The 27,613-nt window shown below is 35.0% G+C and overlaps 4 protein-coding genes and 1 pseudogene across 6 annotated transcripts; 3 read left to right on the top strand and 2 right to left on the bottom strand.

Moving 5' to 3' along the window:
• Nucleotides 1-2,934: 2,934 nt before the first annotated feature.
• On the bottom strand, nt 2,935-7,372 carry LOC108467571 (casein kinase II subunit alpha-like). Of its 2 annotated transcripts, none has more exons than XM_017768246.2 (10): nt 6,903-7,372; nt 6,626-6,755; nt 6,337-6,531; nt 5,205-5,362; nt 4,933-5,023; nt 4,493-4,558; nt 3,642-3,724; nt 3,493-3,556; nt 3,332-3,400; nt 2,935-3,233 (listed from the first exon to the last, which is right to left on the bottom strand). In XM_017768246.2, the coding sequence occupies exons 1-10, from the start codon at nt 7,265-7,267 to the stop codon at nt 3,177-3,179; spliced, it is 1,278 nt and encodes a 425-aa protein (XP_017623735.1). In that variant the 5' UTR covers nt 7,268-7,372; the 3' UTR covers nt 2,935-3,176. The 2 variants fall into 2 exon arrangements, with proteins under 2 accessions (XP_017623735.1, XP_052879638.1); XM_053023678.1 differs by having other exon boundaries at nt 6,626-6,758; nt 6,903-7,359.
• Nucleotides 7,373-9,606: 2,234 nt separating this feature from the next.
• Nucleotides 9,607-11,529, top strand: LOC108467837 (uncharacterized). Of its 2 annotated transcripts, none has more exons than XM_017768637.2 (2): nt 9,607-9,803; nt 10,121-11,529. In XM_017768637.2, exon 2 carries the CDS (start codon nt 10,160-10,162, stop codon nt 11,243-11,245), a length of 1,086 nt encoding a protein of 361 aa, XP_017624126.1. In that variant the 5' UTR covers nt 9,607-9,803; nt 10,121-10,159; the 3' UTR covers nt 11,246-11,529. The 2 variants fall into 2 exon arrangements, with proteins under 2 accessions (XP_017624126.1, XP_052879637.1); XM_053023677.1 differs by having other exon boundaries at nt 10,113-11,529.
• A 155-nt stretch (nt 11,530-11,684) lies between these two features.
• LOC108468447 (linamarin synthase 2-like) lies at nt 11,685-13,451 on the bottom strand (annotated as a pseudogene).
• Nucleotides 13,452-19,373: 5,922 nt separating this feature from the next.
• On the top strand, nt 19,374-20,075 carry LOC108468446 (uncharacterized). Its single transcript, XM_017769330.1, has one exon. It carries the CDS (start codon nt 19,374-19,376, stop codon nt 20,073-20,075), a length of 702 nt encoding a protein of 233 aa, XP_017624819.1.
• An 866-nt stretch (nt 20,076-20,941) lies between these two features.
• Nucleotides 20,942-27,221, top strand: LOC108468445 (uncharacterized). Its single transcript, XM_017769329.1, has 4 exons — nt 20,942-22,048; nt 25,347-25,939; nt 26,160-26,376; nt 26,460-27,221. The coding sequence occupies exons 1-4, from the start codon at nt 20,942-20,944 to the stop codon at nt 27,219-27,221; spliced, it is 2,679 nt and encodes an 892-aa protein (XP_017624818.1).
• Nucleotides 27,222-27,613: the final 392 nt, after the last annotated feature.

Raw genomic sequence — 27,613 nt, 5'->3', positions numbered from 1 at the left:
ATTTCATTAATAAAAAAAGTTAAGTGGTGATTGTGAATTTGTTTAATTCGTTAAATGCAGTCGTGGTTTTTTCTCGAAATTTAGGATTGATGTGATAAAAGTTAATTGCTAATATTATTAGGTAATGATGATTTAAAATAATATTTATTTTGGATAATAAAAAATAGATAGTGAGTTTGATAACATTGTAAGTCCTGGGTTTAGAAGTCCATGAAAGACATAATTTGATCCAATACATGAAAGACATAATTTAGGGTGAAGCCTTTTCCCCTAGCCTTCAATTGATTCTACCAAGAGAGATGAGACCTCTCACCTTGATCTTAAAAAGCATAATGAGGACAAGACCTTGTTTCTTATACAATTCCTCAAGGGCATGAAGCCTCTCACATTAACCTTCCGTGATTCTACAAAGGGGAAGAAACATTGTACTTTAGCCAATTCCTTGAGGGGGATGAAACCTCACACCTTAGCCTTTGGTTGATCCTACCAATAGGGGTGAGACCTTATACCTTAGTCATTTCCTAAAAAGGGATGAGACCTCACACTTGACTTTCGTTGGATTCTACCTAAGGGGATAAGGCCTCTCGCCTTGGTCTTCAATGGCATAAGGGGGACGAGACCTTGCATTTTAGCCAATTCCTCAATGGAGATAAGACTTCACACCTTAGCCTTTGATTGATTCTACCAAGAAGGATAAGTCATCTTGCATTGGCCTTCAAGATCATAAATGGGACAAGACTTAGCAACTTTGCCAATCCCTTAAAGGGACGAGACCTCACACATTAGCCTTCTGTTGATTCTATCAAGGGGGACGAGACCTCTCATCCTAGCCTTCAAGGTAATAAGGGGACAAGACATCACACCTTAATCAAAAGGGCCAACCTTCGCACATTGGCCTTCAATTTTTCTCTATATAACCATACATACCAAACTACACAACATGCATCCTATGACTATCTTTCTTATTTTTATAAACATACCTAAGCTTACATAGACGGGGTGTGGGCAAGGTTTGCCCCTTGTGGTGCGAGGAATCCTTAGTGTGTTGAAGTACTCCTTAGGTGGCCCCCTGATGGTGTGCACAAGAGGTTCTTTGCCTTGCGTGTGTAAACAAGGGGCTCCCTTAGATGTGAAAAAGGGCCCACTATATACAAGTAAGGTGCCTTCTTGGATGCCCACTTGATAGTGTAGGCTAAGGGCTCTTTAGATGCGAAAAGGTGCCTCTTGACGCATTGGCAAAGGCCTTCTGGTTTACAAGTGAAGGGCCCCTTAGGTGTTGAAAAAAAGCCTTTTAGTATGCAAGGGGGCTTATTCAATGTAGTGAAAGGCCTCTTTATGTTTAGGCGATATGCCCTTTTGGGTGTCTGCAATAGGCTTTCTGGTGTGCAAAGTAAAGCCCCTTTGGATGTGACAAAAGCCAACTCGTATGTAAGTGAGAAACCTCATTAGATGTTGGCAATGTACTCATTGATTAGCTTCCAAATGATGCATATATCATCTCCTTCAAACTTATCAATTTTGTCCCATCACCTTACTCATTCCTTTCACTTTAACATTTTCATCAATATATATATAACTTAATTGCACCTATACATGTCCAAATTATGTAATATTTAAATTGATCCATAAATTTTAAAACGCTTTAATTGAGTTCTTAATAAGTGCCATTATTATATCCATCAGGTCTTTTCGCACAAAGACAAAGCTAGAAATTTAATATTAAGGAGACCAAATAAAATTTTAAAGGTGTAACGTCAAATTTAACTCTTAAAATTACATTTTTTTATCAATTTAGTTCTTATTCTTTTTATTTAAAACTAAATTTAACCATCGACCTTTTAAATAAAGTCACATTCGATCATCAACCTTTCAAAAAGAGTCAAATTGTTAGTTTTTAATGAAAATTAAGACTAAAATCTTAATTTTTTTAGCAAAGATAGCTGACATGGCAATACACATGTACTCCATGCTATTTTTTTGAACTTTTTATATGTTTTTTTAAAATTATTTAGTGACGTAACATATAAAAAAAATAGTGCTATTTAGTATGAAGTACATGTAAGCTGCCACACGAGTTACGACATCAACATTGTTGAAAAGTTGATGTTTTAATCAACATTTCCATTAAAAAAAAAGTAAATTCACTCTTTTTAAAAAGTTAAAAATCAAATTTAGTTCAAAAAATAAATAACGGTCAAATAGACAAAAAAATATAAATATTTTAAGGCTAAATTTGACATTATGCCAATTTTAAAAGTTTGAAGGGCCAAAAGTAAAAAGTTTATTTACAAAAGGCCTAAATTAAATACTATACATCTAAAAGGGACTAAAGTCGACATTATTCCACTTAACCACGGGGAGCCTCCATGTTTACATCTATTTAGTCATTAACTAGAGTGTTAAATGTTAACTTAGAACTGACATTTAGAACTTACATGTAACATATTTAAAAAACACGTAAATCAGGTTTAAAACATACTTATATCTATCATATAAAAACGTGTTAAAATAATAACCCTCCTGATTTTCAATTGCATCGTCAGAATTCTTTTTTATAAGTGCAACAAAATAAAGTGTTTTAAATATGCTCTATATAAAATTTAAGATGGCATTTAACACCCAAAATTATGTTGCATTGATGGAAGAAGATTTGCTTGATACAATATTAATACTTTAAAAATTCAATTAAAATATTTTAAAATCTTTAAAATTAATTTAAATTTTATGTAATATTTTTGGGGATGTATTGTTTGAGTTAACCCTATTATATTCCAAATATAAAACATATAACATGTAGTCCCCTGAAATTTCGTATAATCAAGTTATGGTAACATGGTGGGAACATAATCCCGATGTTGTTCTTTTTTTTTTTTTTTTTTAGGAAATAAGTGTTTATATATATACTATACGTCAAATATTAATGCAAAAATAATATTATCAGACATGTAAGTCAGTATTGTTCTTCATCTTCAAAAACATACAAATATGATATAATTCAAAATGAAACATAAACATTTCCCTTGGGGGAGACATGAAAATCACAAAGATAAAAAAGATAAAGAAAAAAAGACATTCTTTCATCTTCTGTCATTCTACAAAGGGAGGAGGATCTAACCATGCATATGAAGAAAGAAGATGCCATGTCTTGACATCATCATTGTTGTGAATTTGGCATGCTAGGTACGAGTTCTGCTGCTTTCCGCATTTCTAATCGGGTAAAAATAAGGATGGGCCTGCACGATTTTATAAAAAAAACACATATATCCCATGACTAGGTGTCTTCGATACCACCGGTATTCTTCTATATGTTCATAAAGATCAAGAGATTTACCATTGCTTCTTTTGCAGTTAGCCTTTCCAGATGATCATATCGAAGCAACTTATCGAGAAAGTCGATGGCCTTACGAGAAGAACAAAAGTCCATGTTAAAGATGGAATTCAATACGGGGAGAACATTCAGAATTGTATAAGAAATAGCTAGTTGGGTGCTACCTCAGGTAATGCCAGATGTTGATTCTCAGCATTAATGAACTTTGTCCAAGGCTTGCGACTATGCCTGTATCAAGAAAAATTATGATACATTTCAACTGAAATTAACAGTACTTCTGTGCCATCGATCCAAAACAAAAATATATACCAACCTCCCAACAATAAATGCAAGTTGGGGATCCAATTCGATACTGTACTTATTTAGATAAGCATTTAATTCATCTGTCCCAAGAACCTAATTACCAAAAGAGAAAGAAACTATTTTAGAACCATAGGAATTTCATATCCCCAAATAAAAGCACTTTTAAACACTCAATGAAAAGAGTCTATGCATAACAGAAAAAAGGAATTTCTTTTAGGGCAAACTATAAGTTTACATTTTAGTCACTCAACTTCAAGAAGTTACAAAATGGTCACTAGACTATTTGAAAGTTTTAATTTAAGTCACTAGGCTATTAAGGCTTATTCTTTAAAATCCGGCTAGCGAGCTCCAAACAACGAATTGACCACAGGTATAGTGGATCAACACTCATCAACCAATAGAACATACCTTAGATCCAAATTGATTTGACGATTAGTGTCAGAGATCAAGGCAAAAGCTATTTGAATATTGGTTTGTAGATTCGTGAAATTTAAAGTTGTTTCATGAAAAAAATTGAACTGTAGAGGAGATGAGGAAGGAGAGCTTTCAATCGGTGTAGGTAGTGAAAACAAAGAAGGTCATACAACAATGATTTAATAGCCTAGTTACTTGAATGAAAATTTTCAAACAATTCAATAACCATTTTGCAACTTTTTCAATTTAAGTGACCAAAACGTAAATTTACTAATAGTTTAGTAACCTTAGGTTTAATTTACCCTTTCTTTTAAAACAGCAACAGTTTTACAGAATGAAGAGGAAGAAGCAGCTAGACAAGCCTCGACAATGACATCATGGGGATGTACATAATGGAATATAGTTGTGCTAAGATCAGTGTTACTTAAAACATCCACAAGTTCATACCTTGGCTATCTTGATTAGTTGATCATAATTATCGTGCCCATAGAAGAATGGCTCCTTCCGGAATATCTGTATAGCACAACCCTCAAAAATAAGGATCTCAAGAGAGAAAAATACCCTGGCAATATATCAAATTTCAATCCTCCTCAGCTTTCAGCCACTCATGGTTTAATATGCAAGCAGATCAAGATAAGGACTTGTACCCCATAAAAAACATGGAAAAAAACATACAACCAAGGCTCCACAAATGAACAAAATTGAGCGCATGCTCTGGCCTTTCAAAAGGCATGACCGGGTCTACTTGCATAACACCGCAAATGTCAGAAACGCACAAGAGGAGAATTTGATACATGAAGTGTCAGGGTAAGGATCACCAAAAGCCTACCTCTGAAGAAGTGTATTAACACCTTAAAAAGGTGAAATAATTCAAAGGTAATACTCACCATTCCAGCAAACATACAACCAAGGCTCCACAAGTCTAAAGAGTAATCATAGTCTTGCAAATCAACAAGAAGCTCAGGACCTTTAAAATATCTGCAATCCAGAAATGAAATGATAAAGCGGAAAAAAAGTTCACATCAATTATGGAGGGCGGAATTTTAGATATAGAAAAAAACCCTTTATTCTTAAAAAGCACAAGTTGATTAAAGTGCCAAGCAAACAAATATGAATGCCACAAAAAGTGGATTTTTTAATATGTAGCCCTTGAACTAACCTTGAAGCAACACGAACATTGTATTCTTTCCCTGGATGATAGAACTCGGCAAGGCCCCAATCAATAAGACGAAGTCTTCGCTGTTCGTGATCAATCATCACATTATGGGGCTTCACATCTCGGTGCATTATACCTTGTGAGTGGCAATAATCCAATGCCTAAAAATAAAGACTCAAGATATTCAAACAATCGAACCATCTTTTTCTTTCCAAAGAAAAGAGGAAAACATCAAAATTTACATAGTAAGATCCAATATATGGAATCCAGAGATACTCTGAGTTTTGGAATCCATGGCAAATGACAAGCTCAATAGCATCCAACAAAGAATTTTAATAATTTTAGACATAATCAGAACAGGAAATATTTTAGTTGTTAAAATAATATGAGCATCCCTGACATTGCAAATGTATATTCACAAAATTACTCACAAGTCAACACAACCTATGCCTAATAATAACCACAACCAAGTCATCCAGTTGCTTTAAATATTTCGAACTACTATAAGCATGCTCGTATAAGATCCTTTAATTCAAATAGAGAGAACTAGAGACCGTGTGGGCAGTTGCTATAATATCAAGAAAGATTCTAACCTTTTGTCCATCATCACTCAGATACATTTAAATTTCTATAGCGTTCAGCAAAATGTAAACATATCTAAGTACATTCCAAGTATTTCTCAAAACTAGAGCCAATGACTCAAGTCAATGTTACTAAGAAGCTACTAGTCCAGCTCCACAGCATATATTATACTAGGTATGAATGAGCCCTACAATTTTCACATACATTTTCATCATCATTTTATTACCCTCCTTCATTTTTACAATAAGTAAAACAGCATTTGTGAAGTGCAAACGAAAAATCGCTACATACATATCTACTAGAAAATAGACTTTTCCTTCTTTGACTTAGAAGGTTGATTCTAGAACCAAACGAAACCATCCCTTATCTCCCACAGTAGCCCCTAACCTATCACCTCGGTTAGAATTTAAACTTTCATTGCAACAGAGCTTCGAATTCAATAATAAAAGAAATATGATCTTAGGCCTACAGATATGCATCTTATTTCGACTTCAATTTCATTGTCAATAAGCATATATGATTAGATATAGGAAGAAGTAATCCATTTACTTGCCTTGAGAAGTTCATAGATATAATATCGAACATCATAATCTGACAGTGTCGGATAAAGCACTTTAAAATCCGTATTATTCACGTATTCAAATATAAGACTCGGAGTCTTTGATTGCTGATCCCTAACTATATCAAGCAACTTCACAATATTTGGCCCTCCACAAAGATTCTGTAGTATTTTAATCTCCCTCTTAATCTGCATTCCAAGCAGTCATTTTCTTTATCATACCAAGTTTCACAAATACAGAAACAAAATCAATTGAAGCAAAACAATGCCACCGAGAACGAACCTTCTTCTTCTTTACAGGTTTGAGAATCTTGATAATACACTTCTCATTATCAGTACAATGAACGCCTTCGAAAACCTCGCTGTATTTCCCTCTTCCAACTTTCTTAACCACCTCGTAATCATCTTGTTCCCTGCTAAAACATTAAAAAAAAGCAATCAATCAATTAAATTTAACCTAATTTTCAGCAAACATAAAACAAATTTTAAAAACAAAAAAAACCTTTAAGATTCAAAATTTCACAAGCACCAAATTAATACAGAGAACAATATTACAATACCCCCATTGGATAGTTAGGGACTCGTAATCCCAGTACTCTTTAGGACGAATAACGTTGACATCGGCGTAAACCTTAGACTTAGAAGGAACGCCAGGGTGCCTAATGGCTTTTCCGATCTTTTGCGCCAGGGTTTTGGTTTCTTTCAGCTCCTTCAACAAAAGCTCTTTCCTCAGCTTTTGTTGCTGCTGTTGCTGTTGAGAAACGGTGGAGTACGATGTTTTGGAGGCGATTCCGCGGAGGAAGGAAAGGGTAGAAGCAAGAGAGGAGGAGATTGGTGAAGGGGAGAAGAAGAGAGAGAGGCGGAGACGGTGGCGGTGGTGGTGGTGAAGAGAGATTGTCGTGAAATTCAAGGGCCTTACGGCCATTTACAGCTTTGGCCTCTCACAAAAAAGGAGAGGGAGGAGGTTTTCCCCTTTTCCCGTCCATCTGTTTTTTACTTGGTAAAATTCTATTAGAGGTCCCTGTATTTTCAGTGATTCAATCTTGGGTAAACTGCACCTAATGTCACAAAACTATTACTAAGTTTACGTTTTGGTCATTCAATTTTAAAAGGTTACAAAATTATTGTTGATCTATTCAAAAGTTTTCATTTAAATTGTTGAGTCGTTAAATCGTTATTGTATGGCTTCTCTATTCATATTTTTTACGCCAATTAAAAGGTCTCCTTCCTCTTCTTTTTACAATTCTTTTTTTTTCATGAAATATCTTAGGACGTCAAAGTTTTGCGAAGCAAAATTCAAATAACTTTTATCTTCGATCTTTGATATTGACTATTAGATAGATTTGGATCTAATATATGTTCTTTTACTCGTCGATGGTATTGATCTTCCATACTGATCATCGAATATTAGCTTGAAAAAAAAATTAACAGCTCAGTCTTTAAAATAATTTAATAATTATTTATAAATTTTTAAAGTTGAATAATCAAAATGAAAACTTACTAATAGTTTAGTAAAATTGGGCGTTTAATCTTTTACCATATAATTCCATAATTTGATATTTTTAAAGTTTGTTTTCGTGAAAGTATTCCTTTTATGTAAAAGTTAGCTTTGTTTCTCTTGTATATTAAAATTTATGCATTTTGTCAAACACATATACCACATTAGATAAAAAAGAGGCCGTTAAGTACCAAATTAAGAAAAAATTGTGACAGAGGTGGATTAAGCCAAATTTAGAACACTTTTTTGGTAAAAGAACTATTCAATCCCTCTCAATTTTAATATTGAGCAAATTGACCATTCTTAGAAAAATTAAGCAATCGTTCGTATTTTTGGTCAATTGTATATATTTTTATTGGTGTAACTAGTTTTTCATCCGGTGCATTGCTCGGATTAATTATGTATATTAATTAAAATATACTTTTTAAATTTTTATAATAAAATTTGAAATAGATATTTGTTTTAAAATCAAAATTTTAAAAATTAATTAATTAAATCTTAAAATAATTAAACTTAATGCAAGAGATGATTTTTTTATATTTTTAAATTTTTACTATAAATATATTTTTTCAATAAATTATATAATATGTTTACTATACTTAAAAAAATAAATATCGGGCAAGAAACCGATTAAACTTATAATTTTAGTAACTATTTAAAATTATTATTTTATTATGGTTAGTATTAATTGCAAGAAAATCATATTTAAAATTTAATTTAAAAATAGGACCCACTTTAAATATACTTTAGGAACTCAAAAGATTTATTTTAGAACTCGAAATTTTCATATATGGTTCCGTACCTTCTTTTATGTAATATATATATTTATAGTTTTATATAAATGTTAACAAAATATGTTAATGTCACGAGCTAAATTTATTAAATCAAGAAAAATTGATAGAATGTATAAATGTTGTTGGCTAAATTTGTTAAATTAAAGATCAAATTGATAAAATGTGTAAATTTTGAGAGCTAAATTTGTTATTATACCTAAAAAATATGTATAATTGGCAAAAAATAATTAATTATTTTTAGTCGCTCACATTCGAAATTGACAAAAATTAAATTGACAATAATTAATTATTTTTTTTAGAGGTTCTTTTACCACACTTGTTTTGGTACAAAAAACTCTAGGTTCTATTATACTATTAGTCTTTGTATTTTTTTTGCGAAAATTATGGATTTAGTCCCTATACATTAATTGATCAATTTTAGTCCTTATTTTTTTTGAATTGGTCAAATTTAGCCATTGCACTTTTTAAAATTTGATATTTTAGTCCTGACCCCAAACAGTAGTTGTTAAATTCATTTGGTTACATTCAATAACTAGTTTTATACTCTGTGTATGGTTGTAGATTTAATTCCACATTCTCAAATTTGATCATTCTAAGTCTCTATACTTTTCAAATTTTCAATGTTGATACAAATTACAGTTGTTAATCCATTAATTGGATTTTTATTGAGTAATATGTGAAAATAACAAGCTGACATGACATTACACATATGATAATATGTTTTCCATATCAAAATTTGAAAATAGCATAACTTAATAAATTTAAAAGTCATCATTTGATGAGGGCTCGAATTTTAAATTTTGAAAAGTATAGGGACTACAAAGGACCAAATTAAAGTACATGGATTAAATTCAAAACTTTTCCAAAGTATAGTGACTAATAGCAGCATTTAACCAAAACGCAAACACTGATTGGTCAAAACCGAACACGCGACTGAAAACACAAAATCAATCCAGTTTAGAAGTTGTCGCACGTGTTCCTTTGACCTTGTTGACTCCAAAAGAAGCTTCCAAAGTAAAAAGGGCCAATTGCTTGCTTCTTGCCCTAAATCTCTTTTTTTCCCCTACTTTCTCAAGTTTCAAATGGACTGACAATAATAATGATTATTATTTTCATATGAATTCAGTTGATGTCAACTGAAAATTCAGCTGCACAGTTCCTTGATCCAGGTGGGTTTTTGCTTTCTTTCCATTTTAGTGTTTTTTTTTTCTTACTGTCTGGGTTTTATGAATAAAGCTGGATTTTCTAGTGTAATGATTTTTAGTGAATTTAGGGTTTTTGATTTGGTTCATTAGTTAAATGAAGTTAATTCATTTGTTTAGTGGTTTCTAATCTGGGTTTTGTTCATCTTGTTTGAATTTAGCAACTTTGGAACTGTTTGAATTTGGTCGCCCTGTTGAATTCTATGTTATAGAAGAAATTAGGGGTTTCTTTTGGTGATTTTGATTGAGAATTAAGTTTAATTCGTATCTGGATAGTGAATTAGGTTTTGGATGGTGAGGAACTTGGCAATTTTGGAACCGAAATGCCGGGTGATCGGTATTTTACTCGTGTAGATACTTCAGAGTTGAAATCTCGGATCGAAAGGAAGATTGGTCGTGTAAATGCTGGGAAATATTTCCATCTGGTTGCTAGATTTTTGAGTCTTAAGATCGGAAAACCCGAGTTTGATAAGCTCTGCATTGATACAATAGGGCGAGAGAATGTTTATCTTCATAACCATCTCCTTAGATCAATTATTCGAAATGCTTTGTTTTCGAAGAATCCTGCATTGAAATTGGAAGGTTCTTTAAGTGTTGAATCGCCAAATGGGCATCGGAGAAGTAATCTTCAGTCGTTGTGCAAAGATATTCCTCAATCCCCTCGTAAAGGTCGGACCCCGAATCTTCGAGACCGTAAGTTGAGGGACCGATTGAGTCCTTTAGGGCCTCATGGGAAAAACCCTAAAGTTCAACAACAGCAGAGTGTGACTGAATTGCTTTCGTTGGGTAGCAGACCCCCCGGTTCTGTGGAGGACGGAGAAGAAGTTAATCAAGCTGAAGGGAGTCCGAGCATTCACAGTAGGAGTCCTGTTAGAGCCCCACTTGGCATCTCTTTCAACGCTAAAGAAACACGGAAAGTTCCTCGGAACGGATTGGAATCTGCTCCCAGGACTTGTCATTATAGAGGTGAACTGCCCGATACCAGTTCATTGAAAAAGAGGTTGGAACGGAAGTTGGAGATGGAGGGATTAAGCATTTCAGTAGATTCCGCTGATGTGTTAAACAATTGTCTCGATGTTTTCTTGAAGAGATTGATAAAACCGTGCTTGGAACTTTCTAGTTCGAGATCCGGACAGAAACTTATAGAACCAGGTCATAATTGGTGCATGTCCTCTTTGAACAGGATTCAACCCGTGAAATTTGGCCTAAATCAAAGTCGGCACATTTCAGCATCAATGTTAGACTTTCAAGTCGCAATGGAGCTAAATCCCTTCATTCTTGGAGCAGACTGGCCAACACAACTCGAGAAGGTCTGCTTGCTTGCCCTAGAAAGTGAGCAGTATTTTGCCCGATTATTTGGGTCAGAAGCAGGTTCCATCCCGAGCAATTTTGAAGTATTTCGATTATGAAGTCCATTCTAGCATGGATCTTGGTCATACTATTAACAGATGAAGTAAATAATAAAGGCTACAAGAGCTTCGAGTCAATCTGATTTAGATTGTATATAGGTCATCACTCTGATCGATCCCGGAGTAGTGACATTTTAACACGGTGAAGCCCAACTACATTGAATCTACTTGTTTCGAATAGGTTAGCAACTATCTCACTTTGGTATCTATAGTTTTCGATTTGCTTTGTCGAACACTTATTTATAAATAATGAATTTCATCTTCCAAGTTTTCATGCCTGCAAATCCGATTATATGATCTACAATTTACAAAGTAGGGTTAGAGTGATTATAAGTGTCCTATAAAATATAATAAAATATTAAAAATAATTTTATAAAATAAATTAGATACATAACAATTTTTAAGTTTACTTGTGGAACTAAAAAAAGTATATTGCCGATTTACACAATATTAACCCATTTAATTAATAGTGTATTATAAAATTTAAATAAAAAAAGCATACACACACAACATTCAATACAGCAATTTTTCTGATTTTAATGTTCAACCTTGATGTAGGGCCTCGTTGATCATTCTATCAAAGTTGGTAACAGAAGGTCCTCCAACGCTAATGGCAGATTTAGCTTTTTTCTGCCATTCCAATGCCTTTTGCCTTATCCTTTGCCCATTTTCTCCTTCCATTATCTCTTTAACAAGAGCTTCCACATCCTTACGCTTTATGTCAGGGTTAATTTCCATTCCATTGCCCCATGTGGTGCACGAATATCGACAATTCGTTTGTTGATCACTAAAGAAAGGCAAACAAATTAAAGGCACACCTTCGGATACAGCCTCCAACAGAGAATTCCATCCGCAGTGTGTTAAAAAAAGGGCAATCGCTGGGTGAGACAACACTTGTTGTTGGGGACACCAGCTTGTTATGAAACCCTTTCCTTTTATTGCCTCAATGAATTCTCTTGGCAAAACAGCCGATTCACCCATCACAATGTCAGGCCTAAATACCCATAAAAACGGGTATTTACTATTTGCAAGTCCCCAAGCAAGTTCTTCCAAATGATGGTTCGACATCACTACTATACTTCCATAATTCACATACACTACCGACTTGGATTTCATTGTGTTAAGCCATTCGATGCAACTTGTATCCTCCTTCCATAAGCTTAAATTTAGTGAGTTATGTTGGATTTCAAGTAGGTTCCTACTAAGGGAGGTGAGTGGACCAATTGCATAAATATTAGGGGATGGAAGCAATTACTTGTAGCACTTCTTTCTCGAACTCATAGAATGTGTTAAAGATTATTGAAGAAGATTTTAAGCATTCTTGTGATGCTTCCATGGCATAATTCCACAAGATGTCGTTGGGATCGGTGGTTCTAATAAAGCTTGGAAGGTCCTTGAGGCGCATGTTAGGCATACCAGGGATCCAATCAATGGGCATCTCAAGTGTCCCATCGCTAACAAAGCCTTCATCTACAAAGGAAAATAAAACGTAAATTTTTGTTTCAATATGCAAAAGAATATGCATGGATGTGCGTGTAACACATAGAACCTCAAAGAGATTATTATGAATGAACATAAAGCACAAAGAAAACATAAAATGTGTAACCTTTGAATGGAACAATGCCTCTTTGAGCTAGTTCTTTGTAGTGCAGAAATCCCAGAAAGCTAACGGTTGAAGAAGTCCAGAGTTGAACATAAGGCACCCCAATGAGTTGAGGTGCCTTGGTACCACAGTTCATGATTCCATCACAAACTATGCAAGTAACAGGGGGCAGCTGGGGTGAGGAATTAAGCTTAGATAGTAGCTCCAAGAATGGAGCCAAACAATTATTTCGTGTGAAATTGAATATTGCCGGAGCAGACGGAGTCAAATCGGAATCGGAATCTGAAGGTGACAGCCCATCGAGTATGGCTTCGAACCGGAAATCGGGCAGACCCTTAACAGCTTCTTCCCCTCTAAACCGTATCAACCGTCTATGATTGAACTCGGTGTTGGCAAAGGTTATATGGAAGCCTCTAGAGTGCAAGAGCTTGGCCAGTTGCATCATGGGGTTAATATGACCTTGTGCTGGGAATGGAAGACAAACTGCATGCGATTTAATTGAACCCATCTATCTGCAAATAATAACTAAGCAATGAAGTCAAGTAGCTGGTGAAAGTTGAAGATACTATATATGAATATTCCTTCCTAACTTGTGGCGGGGATAAAAATAAACAGGATAAAGCTGTCGGCAAGTATGGTGTAAAATAATTGTCATTGGATGAGGTTGAGAAAATATCAGCTGCTTCTCAAGAATTTTGATATGTTACCTCATTAGCAAGAGGAATGATAATATGAAATTCTGATTTCACGTTATTCTTATCTCTTTCTAATAAAAAATTATAAATAATTTTTTTTAATTTTTAGCATTTTTAATTGAATTTGATTTTTGTCAGGCGGAAAAAAAATTAAAAATCAAGAAAAAAAATCTAATTTATTATTCTCTAAATAGAAAAAGATAAATAAATCACAGTTCGTACAATCCCTTCTTGTATTGGCAATAAATTTTTTAATAATAAGTAATAGTGTTAAATTAAAAGCATAATTCACCAATCATGATCAATAGTCATTTAATCTTTACCAAATTATCTATTAATGGGTATCATTAAAAGTCAACATATGCAAGTTTGGACTTTGATATTATCCATAGTTTTTATGTATTTGGTTGGATTCCTGTTTACTCCAAATCAAGCTTAAAGACATTATATTTAAATTTGTTATTATACCTATTGTTGGACCTAATTTTTTGCTCGGCCCAAAATTTTTTAAAACCCAAAATACAACCCCCAAACCAAAGAACCAAACAGTTCAGTTTTAAGCTCAAAATATAAAAAATAAACTAAATCCTAGCCTAAGTTTTTGCCCAATAACTTAATTTCTTTTTCCAGCAAAAGGAAAACCCTTAGGCAAGCTGCTACTCGTGCCCACGCCCAGCGCACCTCCCCCGCACGTCGTTCGCCTCCACCGAGCCATACGCTCCACTACTAGCCCACATCAGAGACGTGCTTAATCGAATACAAAAATCAGTTATAAAAAAAAGGTTATAAAAGCCTTCAAAAACAATGTAAAATGGGATCTTTTTTTTTGGAGAAAATAGAGAATACACACAAAAGAGGAATCAATAAAACAATCAAACTCAAAGTTCTAAAGGTTACTTTACTTCTTCTTTGAGTTTTTTTTTTTGCTTTATATTTACGTTTCTTTTTTCTTTCTTATTTATTTACTGGGTTTTATGCAAATATATTTGAAACAAGAATTAAATAGAAGGTTTTACCTAGGTCTTAGTGATTTAGAACCCGAATGCCTGGGAAATGTGAAGATTCGGGTAGGGGATTTCGTCCATGGCTATAACAGAGGCCTTCTTTCTCGCCGAATTTGGCGTTCGTGTAGAGAGCTTTCACTCTGTTTTTAAAAATGAATAAGGAGGGTGATGCTTTAAATTTTTGGGTGTTCTAAAAGTTTTTTTTAAGGTTAAAATAAAATGAAACAAATAAGTTTCAGTGGGTAAGGAAACAAAACAGCATTGGGGAATGAAATTAGTACGCCTTTTGGCCTGGATCCACGCGCATTGTACCTTTCAATGGGTAATTTGCGCAATCAGGCCCTTCCTTTGCGCTAGTCTTCAATCGGGCCATGTTAAGTTTATTAAATTATTTAAACTTATCCCTGTAACCTGCACACTATTTCAATTTGGCCTTCCCCTTTTAGTGCAGTATTTTAAGATTTGGGGCATTTTCAATTTTAGACCTCGAACATTTATACGCATTTAATTTTAGCCCAAAATTCTGTTTTAATAATTTGTTTTACTTATAAATTGTCCTGTGGATTTTGTTTTTTCCTCTCAATTAAATTTCAGTTATTTTTTAGAATAATCATGTTTCAACATATTATTTTGATTTTATACTTTTGTGTGTTTTTTTTTCATGTATGTACTGCTTATATGAAATACCTTTATATATTATTATTACTACTATATGTATTATTTATATTAAGCTTTTCCTGTGCATATATTACTTTGTATATTATTTACTTTTAATCTTTTATGCATATTATTTTTTTGGAATTTCATATATGCTACATATTTTTTCTTCTTATTTTTATTTTGATACAATTCAAGCTTTCATTCAAATTATTTACTTTACAATATTTATTTTAAAATTCATTTGTACATTACTATTTGGTAAATTATTTTTCCCCTATTTAATTTTTTAAAATTCTTATATTTATTACCCTTTTAAAATTTTCTTATAGTTTATGTAGTTATATTTCCAAATTTTCTTTTTCCTATATTTATTTTATTTTAAAAACTTGTTATATTTTATTTGGGTGATTTATTTGAAACTTCTTTTAAAATTGGTTTCTTATGCATTGACCCTTGGATATAAATGGTGGTATTTTTATAATATATGATGTCTGTTTATTGCAAGTATTCTAAGTTGTTCTTTTGCATTTCCTTATTATTTTAAATTATTCATGAGATGTTATTGCCACATGTTTTATTCCTTATGTTATCAAGTTTGTTTTTTATAAAAAGACATTTCATTTATTTATTACATTTCATTTGAAATTTTTAAACGAGGCAATATTCAGTATTTGAAGAATTCAAAGGATCGTGCCTTAACGTACTGGGTTTCGCTTTCTTTGTTTGTTTTGAATATTCGAATATCCTCTTAAAGCTAAAACGCACGTTTTAAAGGCAAGATCACATTTGAGGGTAAAAAATGTTGTGTCCTAATGTACTGGATGTAATGTTTTACCTCAAGGTGAGATGGTCTTTAATACACATTTGACTTATCTAAATGTTTTAAAAGCCAATAAAAGAGGATCGCATTTTGAATTCTGTCCAAATATTTAATTTTCGACATTTAAGACACTAATTGATCGATTAAGGACCAATTTTGGGCGTGTCGAGGGTGCTAATCCTTCCTCGTACGTAACCGACCCCGAACCGGTTTTCTATTTTCGCAGACTAAAATCGTCGTTTTGAAAATTTTATTTATTTATTAAAAACGACCGTGTTTCGAAGTGATCCAATCACACCCTATTAAAAACGATTGGTGGCGACTCCCAACTTTTCGTTTTCAAAAGTCGATTTTCCGTTTTCAAAAAAATGGTTTCGACAGCTTGGCGACTCCGCTGGGGACCAATAAGAGAGTCGAGCTGTAAATTGATTATTTTCTGTCTTCTTATTGAAATTTAGAAATTCGGTTTTTCTAAAAATACACGATCCTCGCTTTGCATTTTCTGTGTCCTTGTTGAGTTTGTTTTTCCGTTGAATTTTTTTATATATTCTCGCATCATATCGCATGACCGTTGTGGTCACACCTTTTAAGTGGGAGTGAGAAACTATGCTTTCGCGAGGTTTTCACCTCCACATAGGCTAGGGGATTGCTTCCGGAATATATCTGTACTTATGTCTTCGTGAGGTTTTCACCTCTGCACGGGTATAAGGAAATGTATTCCCCTGAACCGAACTTGATCCATATGAACCTATAATGGGCGAGGGTCGAAGAATCTGCTGGTTCAGGTACCTTTACTCTAGAACTAAACCACATATAGTGAGCTGTAGGAACCCGCCTTAGGTAGAATTACACCTAGCCCTAGTGGTTTCCCGAATAGGCGTTTGATAATTTCTTGATTGCTTTGATTTCTATTCTTATGCATAATTCTGACTTGTGCTTTTCCTTCTTTCTTTAATAGTGATTGCATAACATTTTCATCATAAAAGGAGGTGTCGATATACGGTTCAATTACTAATAGAAAGTTTTTCCATGAAGAACGAATTCATTGATAAAGTGAAAGACAACGCGTTTGTCCAAAGATGGTCGAAGAATACACAGTTAGAGAAAGGTGACAGTTTGACAAAGGGGTATACGTCGGAGTTATGGGACTTTACCCGTATTAGTGTGGTTCAGAATGATCTTCAAGACTTGAAAGAATTATGGAGTCACTAGGATGAGGAGATGAAGCAGCTACTCTACTGTAATTATGGTGATATTCATTGTCTCCTCGATGTTAAGGTAGATAGGTATTTGTTCCGCGCCATGGCTCAATTTTGAAATTCCGCCTACAGTTGTTTTACTTTCGAAAAGGTAGATCTAGCACCTACTGTCGAGGAATATACAGTCTTACTTTGTTGTCCGAGGTTTCAAGTTGATAAGATTTTTTCTAGAGCTATCAATACCCCAACCTTTGTAAAGAGGTTGATGAATATCACTGGGATGAGTGAGCAGTGGGTTTCAGCTCGAGTCCAGCAGAAAGGCAGTGGAAAGTGCATCCCTTGGGAGAATTTGAGAGAGCTGATCCTGACACACCCTGATATGAAGAAAAGAGTTGATGCCTTCGCCTTGAGCATTTATGGTTTGGTTATTTTCCGTAAGGCTTTAAGGCATGTAGATGAAGCAGCCGCCGATCTATTTGACTGATTTGGTAAAAGAGTCACTCATGTTCCTGCAATCTTGGCTGAGACTTTCAGTCTTTGAGTGCATGTCGGAGGGCAGGTGAAGGCAGATTTATTGGGTGTGCACAACTCTTGTTAGTATAGTTTCATAGCCATTTTTGGAGGGTAGAAAAGGCCTCTTACCGACCTTTTTCGGATATTACTCACCTTTGAAGGAGATAGTGACCATATCGAGAAGAGATGACATAACAGAGGAAAAATGGATGGCGATACTTCAAAATCTCAAAGGGGAGGATATCGAATAGAAGGCCCCTTGGATGGTTTCCGATGAGATTCTCTACCGATGTGAGAGTTATGATTGGGTCCCTTTGTTGGGGATTTGGGGAGCCGTTGGATACGCCCCTCTGCTTGTATTGAGGCAATATAGATCAAGACAATTTATACTGATGACGCAGGGGCTAGCTCAGAGTGGGTTCTCGTATGAGGAGAAAGACTCCAAGAAAAAGAGCCGCGAGATTTATAATGCCTGGAACCAAACTTACCGGATAAAGGAAGTTGCTGTGAATCTAATGGTGACTCCTGAATATAATGAATGGTGGAGTAGAAGGGTTAACGACAATATCCCGAGGCCAAATTTAGAAGAAGCTCGACCGATAGAGGAATATCTACGAGTGGTCCCCTCTGAATTGGAAATCATAAAACAAGACTTTGAAAAGAAAACCTTGGAGTTAGAAAAGAAAATAGAGCAGTTGGAGGAGGAAAAAGTATACTTAAAGCTGGATGTTGATGTTCAAAAATCCGAGGCTGAAAATTTGAGAAAGAGAAAGAGAGAGGTTGAGGAGGACTTGGACAGTCTGAAGACTGATTACAAGCAGCTGCATAAGTCAATGAGAAATGCTGGCTTGGGTAAAACGTCTGAACAATGGAAGCAAGAAATCCAAGAGGAAAAGGCTAGGGCTGATTGGTGGGAAAGAAAGTTCCACGATGCTCAGGCTCGAGAAGTCTCTTGTAAAAAGAGTTTGGACGATAGCCAGAATGAAAAATAGATGTTAAGAGCTCGTGTGGCAGAGTTAGAAACGACACTACAGCAACATCGGAATCGTAACTCGGTGATTGAATTAAGGGCTAGCCTAAGTAAGATCGAGAATTTGAAGGGGAAAGTAGAATAACTTGAGACTACACTTCAGAACTATGAATATCAAATTGAATTATTGGAAACGAATAATGAGCAATTAGGGAAGCAACTTCACCGATCTCAAGATCAGGTCTGAGATAGGGATTACTTAATGGGCGAAGCTATAGCTCAGATACAAGAGGTGGCTGATCATTTACAGACTTTGACGGTCCAAGCAGATGTGCTAGGAGTTAAATATGAGTTAGAGTCAAATCGAGGGCGAGAGTTAGCCTACCTTCTTAGGAAAGTAAAAGCTTTGGGTGTTAGGGCAAAACCGTATATGTAATTCATTTTATGTAAAAGATTTTATTTTTCAGTGAAGTTTTCTAAATGAAATTAAATTCGAATCGACGTCTCCTTTTTGCATTCATGTCATGCATTTGCATTGCATTGCATCGCATAACATTATATACACAAAAGAACCCTATTAATTAATGGTTATTTATCTAGTTACCTTGGAACACCGGTACGATCAAAGGATATGGATCAGAGGCTTGAGCAAATGTAAAAGGAGATGCAAGAGCAACTGCAGGCTCAGATGCAAGAGCAGCTGGCTAAGATCCAGCAGGAAATGAGAGACCAAATGCTGGAGTCGCAGAGAAACATGCTGGAATACCAAAACAACATGATAAGCCAGCTGACACAGCTGTTTAAAGGAGGGTATGACAAAGGAAAAGGCCCTATGGGGGAGACGGGAAATGACAATGAGGATTCCGCTTGTCCTACAAGTTTTGCGCCAGTGAACATGCAAACACAACCACCAAAGGTGTCTGTTAATGTCCAACCTCTTTATCAAACTGGTACCTCGGCACCAGTAAACTTCCCAGCAGGATCGAGCACCAACCCTAGAGATAATCTGGAAAACCCCCAGGTCCCTGACTTCGACAACGCAACAGAGGTGGAAAAGACAATGGCTGAGGTCCCAAAACAATTTGAGGATCGATGCAAATGGTTGGAGGAAAAGTTCAAGGAGTTTGAGAATGCTGATCATTACTGCGGAATCGATGCAAAAGAACTGAGTTTGGTCCTAGACTTAGTACTTCCCCCGAAGTTTAAAATGCTGGAGTTTGAAAGATATAACGGAACCAGCTACCTTGAGGCTCACATTACGATGTTTTGTCGAAAGATGACGGCGTATGTCAACAACGATCAACTGTTGATCCATTGTTTTCAGGACAGTTTGAGTGGGTTGCAGCGAAATGGTACAATCAATTGAGTAAGACCCAAATTAAGTCGTGGAAGGACCTAGCTCAGGCCTTCATGAAGCAGTATGGCCATATAACGGATATAGCACCTGACCGGATCACACTCCAACATATAGAGAAGAAGCCAAGCGAAAGCTTCCGGCAGTATGCTCAGAGATGGAGAGAGGTCACTACACAGGTCCAACCATCGTTGCTAGAAAAAGAAACAACCATGCTCTTCGTCAATACATTGAAGGCGCCTTTCATTACTCACATATTAGGTAACGTAACCAAGAGTTTTGCGGACATAGTAATGTCTAGCTAAATGATAGAAAATGCCATAAGATCGGGTAAGATAGTAGTTGAGGAAAACACGAGAAGGTCAACCCCGAGGAAAAGAGAGAATGAAGTAGGTAATGTAAGCTCAGGCTACACAAAACCTCCCACTGTTAATCAGTCAAGGGCGATGGTCACAGGCCAGCAGGCCTCACCGATGCGGAAGCCTAACACGAGACAGAATACAGAGAAGTTTCAATTCACTCCTATACCAGTGACATATAGGGAGTTGTACAAAAGTCTGTTTAATGTACATGTAGTGGTTCCTTTCCACTTAGAACCGTTGCAACCCCCACACCCTAAGTGGTACGACGCAAATGCTCAATGCGAATACCACGCAGGGATTACGGGGCACTCGATAGAAAACTGTACCTCTTTCAAAAGGTGCATGGAAAGGCTTATCAAAGCAGGTGTCGTAAAATTCGATGATACACTTGGTACGGGAAATCCGTTGCCCAGTCATGCTGATAAAGGGGTAAACGCGATAATTGAGAATATGGGGAGGAAAGTCAAGGTGAATATCGCGGAGGTGAGAACCCCATTGAAGCTAGTTTGGTAGGAAATGCAGAAGAGAGGTTTAGCCCCGCAGGGGTTGGGGGATAAAATCCAAGATACACGGAACTACTGTGAGTTCCATCATAAGAAAGATCACGAGATCCAGAATTGTATTGAGTTCAGAGCTCTAGTACAGGGTCTAATGGATAATAAGAAATTGGAGTTCCTTGAGTCTGTTGAAGAGGAAGATGTATGCTCTCTAGGAGGAGAGTCAAGTAAAGAAGGCTGCAGAGCCAGCCGTCTAGTGATAATTATTTCGAAGCCCAGAATTAGTGAAGTAGAAGCAAAAGTTACACCAAGAGTTATAATCCGGAAGCCAACAGCTTCCCTTTATAAAGATAACCATAGGGTGCCTTGGAATTATAATTGTAGTATAGCAGTTTCAGAGAAGAAATGTTCAATTAACACGTCAAACGCAGAAGCCGAACCAGCAAAAGGGAAACCCATCATGCTCAAGCAAGAAGTAGAGAGATCAGAACCACTAGTTAATGAGCCAGTAATGGAAAATGAAGCCAAGAAGTTCTTGAAGTTCCTAAAGCACAGCGAGTATAGTGTTGTGGAACAACTACACCAACAACCGGATCGCATATTTGTATTGGCTCTGCTGTTAAATTCAGAGGTCCACCGCAACGCATTGACGAAAGTGTTGAACAAAACCTATGTTGCAGATGACCTTTCGGTTAACAAATTGGATCGTATCGTCGGCAACATAAGTGCTGACAATTTCATCTCCTTCAGCGATGATGAGATACCGCCAGGGGGTAGGGGGTCTACTAAGGCTCTACATGTCACTACACGTTGCAAGGGGTATACGCTACCCGGAGTACTAGTTGATAATGGGTCCGCATTGAACGTATTGCCTTGGGCTACGTTAAACCGTTTACCTATAGACAGTTCTCATATGAAGACGTGTCAAAACATAGTAAGAGCATTTGATGGCACAGAAAGGAAAGTAATGGGAAAGATAGAGGTACCTCTTCAGATTGGCCGAAACACGTACAAGGTCGATTTCTTCGTAATGGATATTAAGCCTTCCTATAACTGTCTATTAGGAAGACCTTGGATTCATTCAGTTGGGGCAGTGCCATCCTCACTGCACCAGAAGCTAAAGATGGTTACTGAGGGATGGCTAATAACAATAAATGCGGAAGAGGACATTATTGCGTCAGTGTAATGACCCAAATTTTACGGTTATCGAGAAAGTAATTTTTGGGTCTCCATTTCTAAAAAAATAGATTCGTAAATATTTATTAAAAATATTTACGAAGTCAATTGAGTGGTTAATTAGACTTTAATTAACTAAATTTAGCTTAATTAAGAGTAATTAGTGGAAAGGATTAAATTGAATTAAGTGTGAAAGTTTAATTATAGAATAAAGAAAAGTGAAAGGACTAAATAGGAAATAAGCCAAAAGGGGTGACAAATGTATGGTTAAAATAAGTTAAATGTGTACAAATATAAATGGTACACATGTATTATACATGTGTATTTACTTATTATATAAGTAAAATAATAATAATTAAAGTATATTATATTAATATTATTTTATATTAATTAATTAAATAAATAAAAGTTATGACAAATATAAGGTGAAAATTAATACATGTGTATTAATAAATATACACATGTATAAATAATAAATATTATAATAGTTTAATAATAAAATAAAGAAATGAAATAAAGAAATAAAGGAAATAAAAGAAATGAAAAGAAAAACAAAGCAAACGAAACAGAAACAGAGAAGAACAGGGGAGAAAGAAAGGAAAGAAAGAAAGGGAGAAAAAGGAAAATCAAGGTTTTGAAACTTTAAATTTTAATAGGTATGTCAATTTAGCCCTTTTTACTTAATTTTGATGTTTTAAAAGCTTTAGAACAAAGTTTTGATGAAATTAAGTTGATATTTTGAAAGTTATTAGATTTATAAATATTGTTCATGTTGAGTAAAATGATGAATTAAAGGCTAAATTGATAGAAATTCAAGTTAGAAATGAAATAAGGATTGAATTGTAAAGTGATTCATAAGTTTTATACTTTAAGGACTAAATTGAAAGAATTTCGAAATTATGGTTTTATGATGAAAAATAGATAATTATGTCTAAGTTTGGTTAAAATTGAGTAGAAATAAAGTATGAATTAAGATAGAAAAGTAAGTGAATTTAGTTAGGATTAAATTGAAATTAAAAATAGAAAATCAACATTTTGCACTAAGACTATTTTGGACAGCAGCAGTAGTCTAAATTTGAAAAATCACCAAAATTTTAGAAATTGAATTAAAAGATGAATAAAATATGCAATTAAAGCTTATTGAGTCTAGTTTCTTATAAAAGAAAGGTTTTAAGCAATTGAATTGTAAATTATGAGATATAATGAATTTTGTGAGACAAGGTCAGAATGAATTCGGGTTCCCCTGTTCTGACTTTGGAAAATCACCAAAAATTTGAGAAAAATAATTAGAGGGTTAAAGTTATATGTTTAGAATCCCTAATGAGTCTATTTTTAGGAGAAATTAACGAGAATATTATCCGAGTTCTGTACTGTGAGATAATTAATTTTTAGTGAAGAAGGGTTGAAACTGTCAGACAGCAGAATAGGGGTGAATTTAAAGAATAAATTGTACTTAATGGCTAAACCAAAAATTCTGAAAATTTTATGGTAAGAAGATTTATGAGTCTAGTTTCAGGAAAAATTAACGGATCTTAATTTAGAATTCTGTAACTCAAGATATAAATTAGTAATGTATTAATGATTATGAATTGTATTAATTTCGTAGTCAATGTGGTACCGAAAATCCCGGCTAAGAAAGGACAAGACAAAGTCAACAGGAGTTAGCTCGAAAATTTCGGTTTGTATTTCTATAATCTGAACTCAGTCATTATTTGTTATATTTATATACATATAACAATTGTTAGTGTTAGAATTATGATGTTTTACAATTGAAATGGATTGATTTTGGTATGTGATGAATTTATCAAATTTATATTGATTAAAATCGTTTTGATTGAATTTATATTGATTAAAATATATTATATATATATGATTTATGTAAAAATTTGAATATTGAATAAATGTTATATTGAAAAATTATATTGATTGGAATATGAGGAATTGATATGAATATATGAGATTTGTGATAATTGAATATTGATATTGAAAAGTGAATTGAGTTGTATTGAATTATGAATTAATGTGAATAATTGAAATATATTTGTTGAATTGAATGTAAATGTATGAAATTATGAAAATGTGTGAATATATGTGATTATTAGAATGGTATATTGATGAAAGATTTATTAAATTGAGAAAGTGAATCAAATACCCTATTAACAGTATCGGACCAGATTGGATACAAATGGAATGCCATTGGATTTGTGATGTGATGAGGAGATTTGTAGTTCGGCCGAGAAGATGTTTCTGTTATTATATACTTCGGTTTATCCGAAGAGGCATTTAATGCCTTATTGGTGTGTTTGGGAGGATATGATATACTGGTGTGTTATGAAGGATTTATAATATTCCGGGTGTGTTTGGGTTGGATATTCTGGTGTGTTTGGGTTGGATATTCTGGTGTGTTTGGGAGGAATCCACGTATCTATCAGAGTTTGAGTCATGTTAATAAGGGTAAATAAAGGAACTGGAAAGATCGACTGTTACTGAATAATTTAATTGTTACTATATATCTGATTTTTACTGAATAATTGACTGTTATTGGATAACCGATCAGTTGATTGATACTGAACAACTGATTATTATTGAATAATTGATTGTTACCGAATAAGTGGCTGTTATTGAATAAATAATTGTTCTGATTATTAATGAACGTTACTGATTGATTAATTGCTATTGAAATTAATAAATGATTTGAAATTTAAAGTAGACCAAAACAATGGTTGGAAAGTGAATGTTTGAATTCTCATTGAGTTTGAATAGTTCAATATATATAAATTAATATGTTTTATAATTGTTTGAGTGTTCGATTATAGAAATACCATCGAGTGTATACTCGTGCACGGTTTGTTTCGTGCATGAGTTAAGTTAAGGTTAGACTGTTGAATTAGCATTCCAGCCGATCCGAATTCAATGAGGTAAAGTATGTTGAGTATTGATAATGGCATGTACCTAGGATGTTTAATGAGAGTCATTTAAGTTGTAAAAGTATTGATTAAATAAGTAAATTATGGTTGGCAATGGTATATAGTATGAATTTTGAAAAAAAAATCGTATTAATTCTAAATTAGTTCCAAATTGAATTTATTGTCCATATTGGACTGCGAGGGCCCATTAAAGGGACGAGATCTTAAAACTAGGATGAGTGTGAATATTTATTTTAATTAATGACTGAAATTGGACTGTACTGACTGGTAATGTCTCGTAACCCTGTTCTGGCGATGGTATAGGGTTAAGGGACGTTACAGTCAGTTACCAGTGATGCACCCTACGTAGAGAATGACAACGAAGCAGTTGAATGTTCATTTCGAGCGTTAGAGTTTGTAAACGCAACGTTTATAGCTGAAGGAAGCAGGATTCTGATACCTAAGATATCAGGGGCTACGAAAATAAGCCTGCAACTGACAGTTGGGAAAGGGGCGTTACCTGGCAGAGGACTCGGGAGGCACCTCCGTGGACAAGTTAGAGTGCCAGTCTTGGTTGGCAAGTGGGATAGCTTCGGTTTGGGATTCAGGCCAGATGCAAGCCAAGTGAAGAAGGAGTTTGAAAGGAAACAAGAACAGCGGAGAGGGAGATTGAGTGGAACAGAAGTTAGGTGGGAACCGATGAACTTCCCCCACATTACCCAAACATTTGTATCTGGAGGGTTTATTCATTCCATACAACATAAGGTGAAAGAAAGAATGGCTGAAGATGCGATGGGAATTTGGAGCATCAACGCCACATTTGAAGAGGAAGCAATAGAAAGGAATTTATCAGACATTTGCCCGTATGAGCCTGGGAGTGTTTTGGATAATTGGACTGAGGAAGAAATTCCTGTAGTCTTTAGAGCTAACGTAGAGTAATATTCAAAACCCACATGTTGTCTTCTAGCCTAGGGACAATAAGAATCTTTTGTGAAATAGGCTCATGTTCAAACATTATTATTTTCAATAAAAAATGCATTTTTATATATCAGTTCGAGCAATTATTCTTCCTTACTTTTCATTTCATACACAATCATACCATACAAATGAATTATTCATTTCGTTTTCTTTGGGATTCTCTTATACTCATAATAGGCTTCAGGATGTCAACGTCACGAGTAATGCTGATGCGAGTCCGGAGTCTCATTTTGAGCGAGACATTTGCTTTGAGGGATTTCAGGATTTTGAAAAGGACGAGGATTGTGGTTTATCTCCCTATTTGTTAAGGATGGTGGAGCGAAAAGAGGAACAGATCCTGCCACACAAAGAGACTACTGCGATTGTGGCCCTGGAAGAGGGGAAGTTAAATTTGGCACTTGCGTTAACGAAAAAACAAGACAGAACATCATTGAGCTGTTGCAAGAATTCAAAGACGTCTTTGTATGGTCATACCAGGATATGCCTGGTCTAAGTACTGATATCGCAGTGTATCGTGTCCCTACAAAAAAGGAGTACAAGCCAGTTCAGCAGAAGCTCCGAAAGATGAGACCCGATGTAGCAATGAAAATAAAGGAAGAAGTCAATAAGCAATTTAATGCCGGATTCCTACAGGTGGTCAATTATTCAAAATGGGTGGCCAACGCCGTCCCTGTCCTTAAGAAAGATGGGAAAGTGGGGATATGTGTAGATTACAGAGATTTAAACAAGGTCAGTCCAAAGGATAACTTTCCATTGCCTCACATAGACACTCTAGTGGATAATACGGTAGGCTATTCACTATTCTCCTTCATGGATGAGTTTTTCGGGTACAATCAGATTAAGATGCATCCTGAGGACATGGAAAAAACCACATTCATAACTTTATGGGGAATGTTTTGCTACAAGGTGATGTCTTTCGGGTTGAAAAATGAGGGTGCCACATACCAAAGACCCATGGTAAGCTTGTTCCATGACATGATGCACAAGAAAATTGAGGTCTACGTTGACGATATGATTGCAAAATCCCGAACCGAAGAGGAGCATGTGCGAGTGTTGAGAAAATTGTTCTTGAGGTTGAGAAAATTCCAATTAAAGCTCAATTCGTCAAAATGCACCTTCAGAGCTAGATTCGGAAAGTTACTCGGCTTCGTAGTCAATGAGAAGGGAATAGAAGTCAACCCTGATAAAGTCAAGGCTATAAAGGAGCTGCCTCCGCCACGAACTCAGAAAGAAGTCTGAGGTTTCTTAGGGAGACTAAACTACATCGCACGGTTTATTTCGCAATTGACTGAGAAGTGTGACCCCATATTCCGTCTTCTTAAAAAGCACAATCCTGGGGTATGGGATGATGAATGCCAAAAAACCTTTGAAAAGGTTAAACAATATTTGTTCAGTCCCCCAGTGCTAACACTACCAAGCCCTGGTAGACCATTGATACTGTACTTAACAGTATTTGATAATTCATCATGTGCTCGGCCAACACGATGAGACTGGGAGAAAAGAAAGAGCAATATATTACCTCAGTAAAAAATTCACTGAGTGTGAAAGGAGGTATCCGCCAATTGAGAAGCTGTGCTGTGCTTTGGTTTGGACAACACGAAGGTTGAGGCAATACATGTTGTACCATACAA

Source organism: Gossypium arboreum, chromosome 2 (genome assembly GCF_025698485.1).
Source record: "Gossypium arboreum isolate Shixiya-1 chromosome 2, ASM2569848v2, whole genome shotgun sequence".
Classification (NCBI taxonomy): domain Eukaryota; kingdom Viridiplantae; phylum Streptophyta; class Magnoliopsida; order Malvales; family Malvaceae; genus Gossypium; species Gossypium arboreum.
The sequence above is the reverse complement of the archived record's forward strand: the minus strand, read 5'-3'. Positions and strand labels throughout refer to the sequence as shown.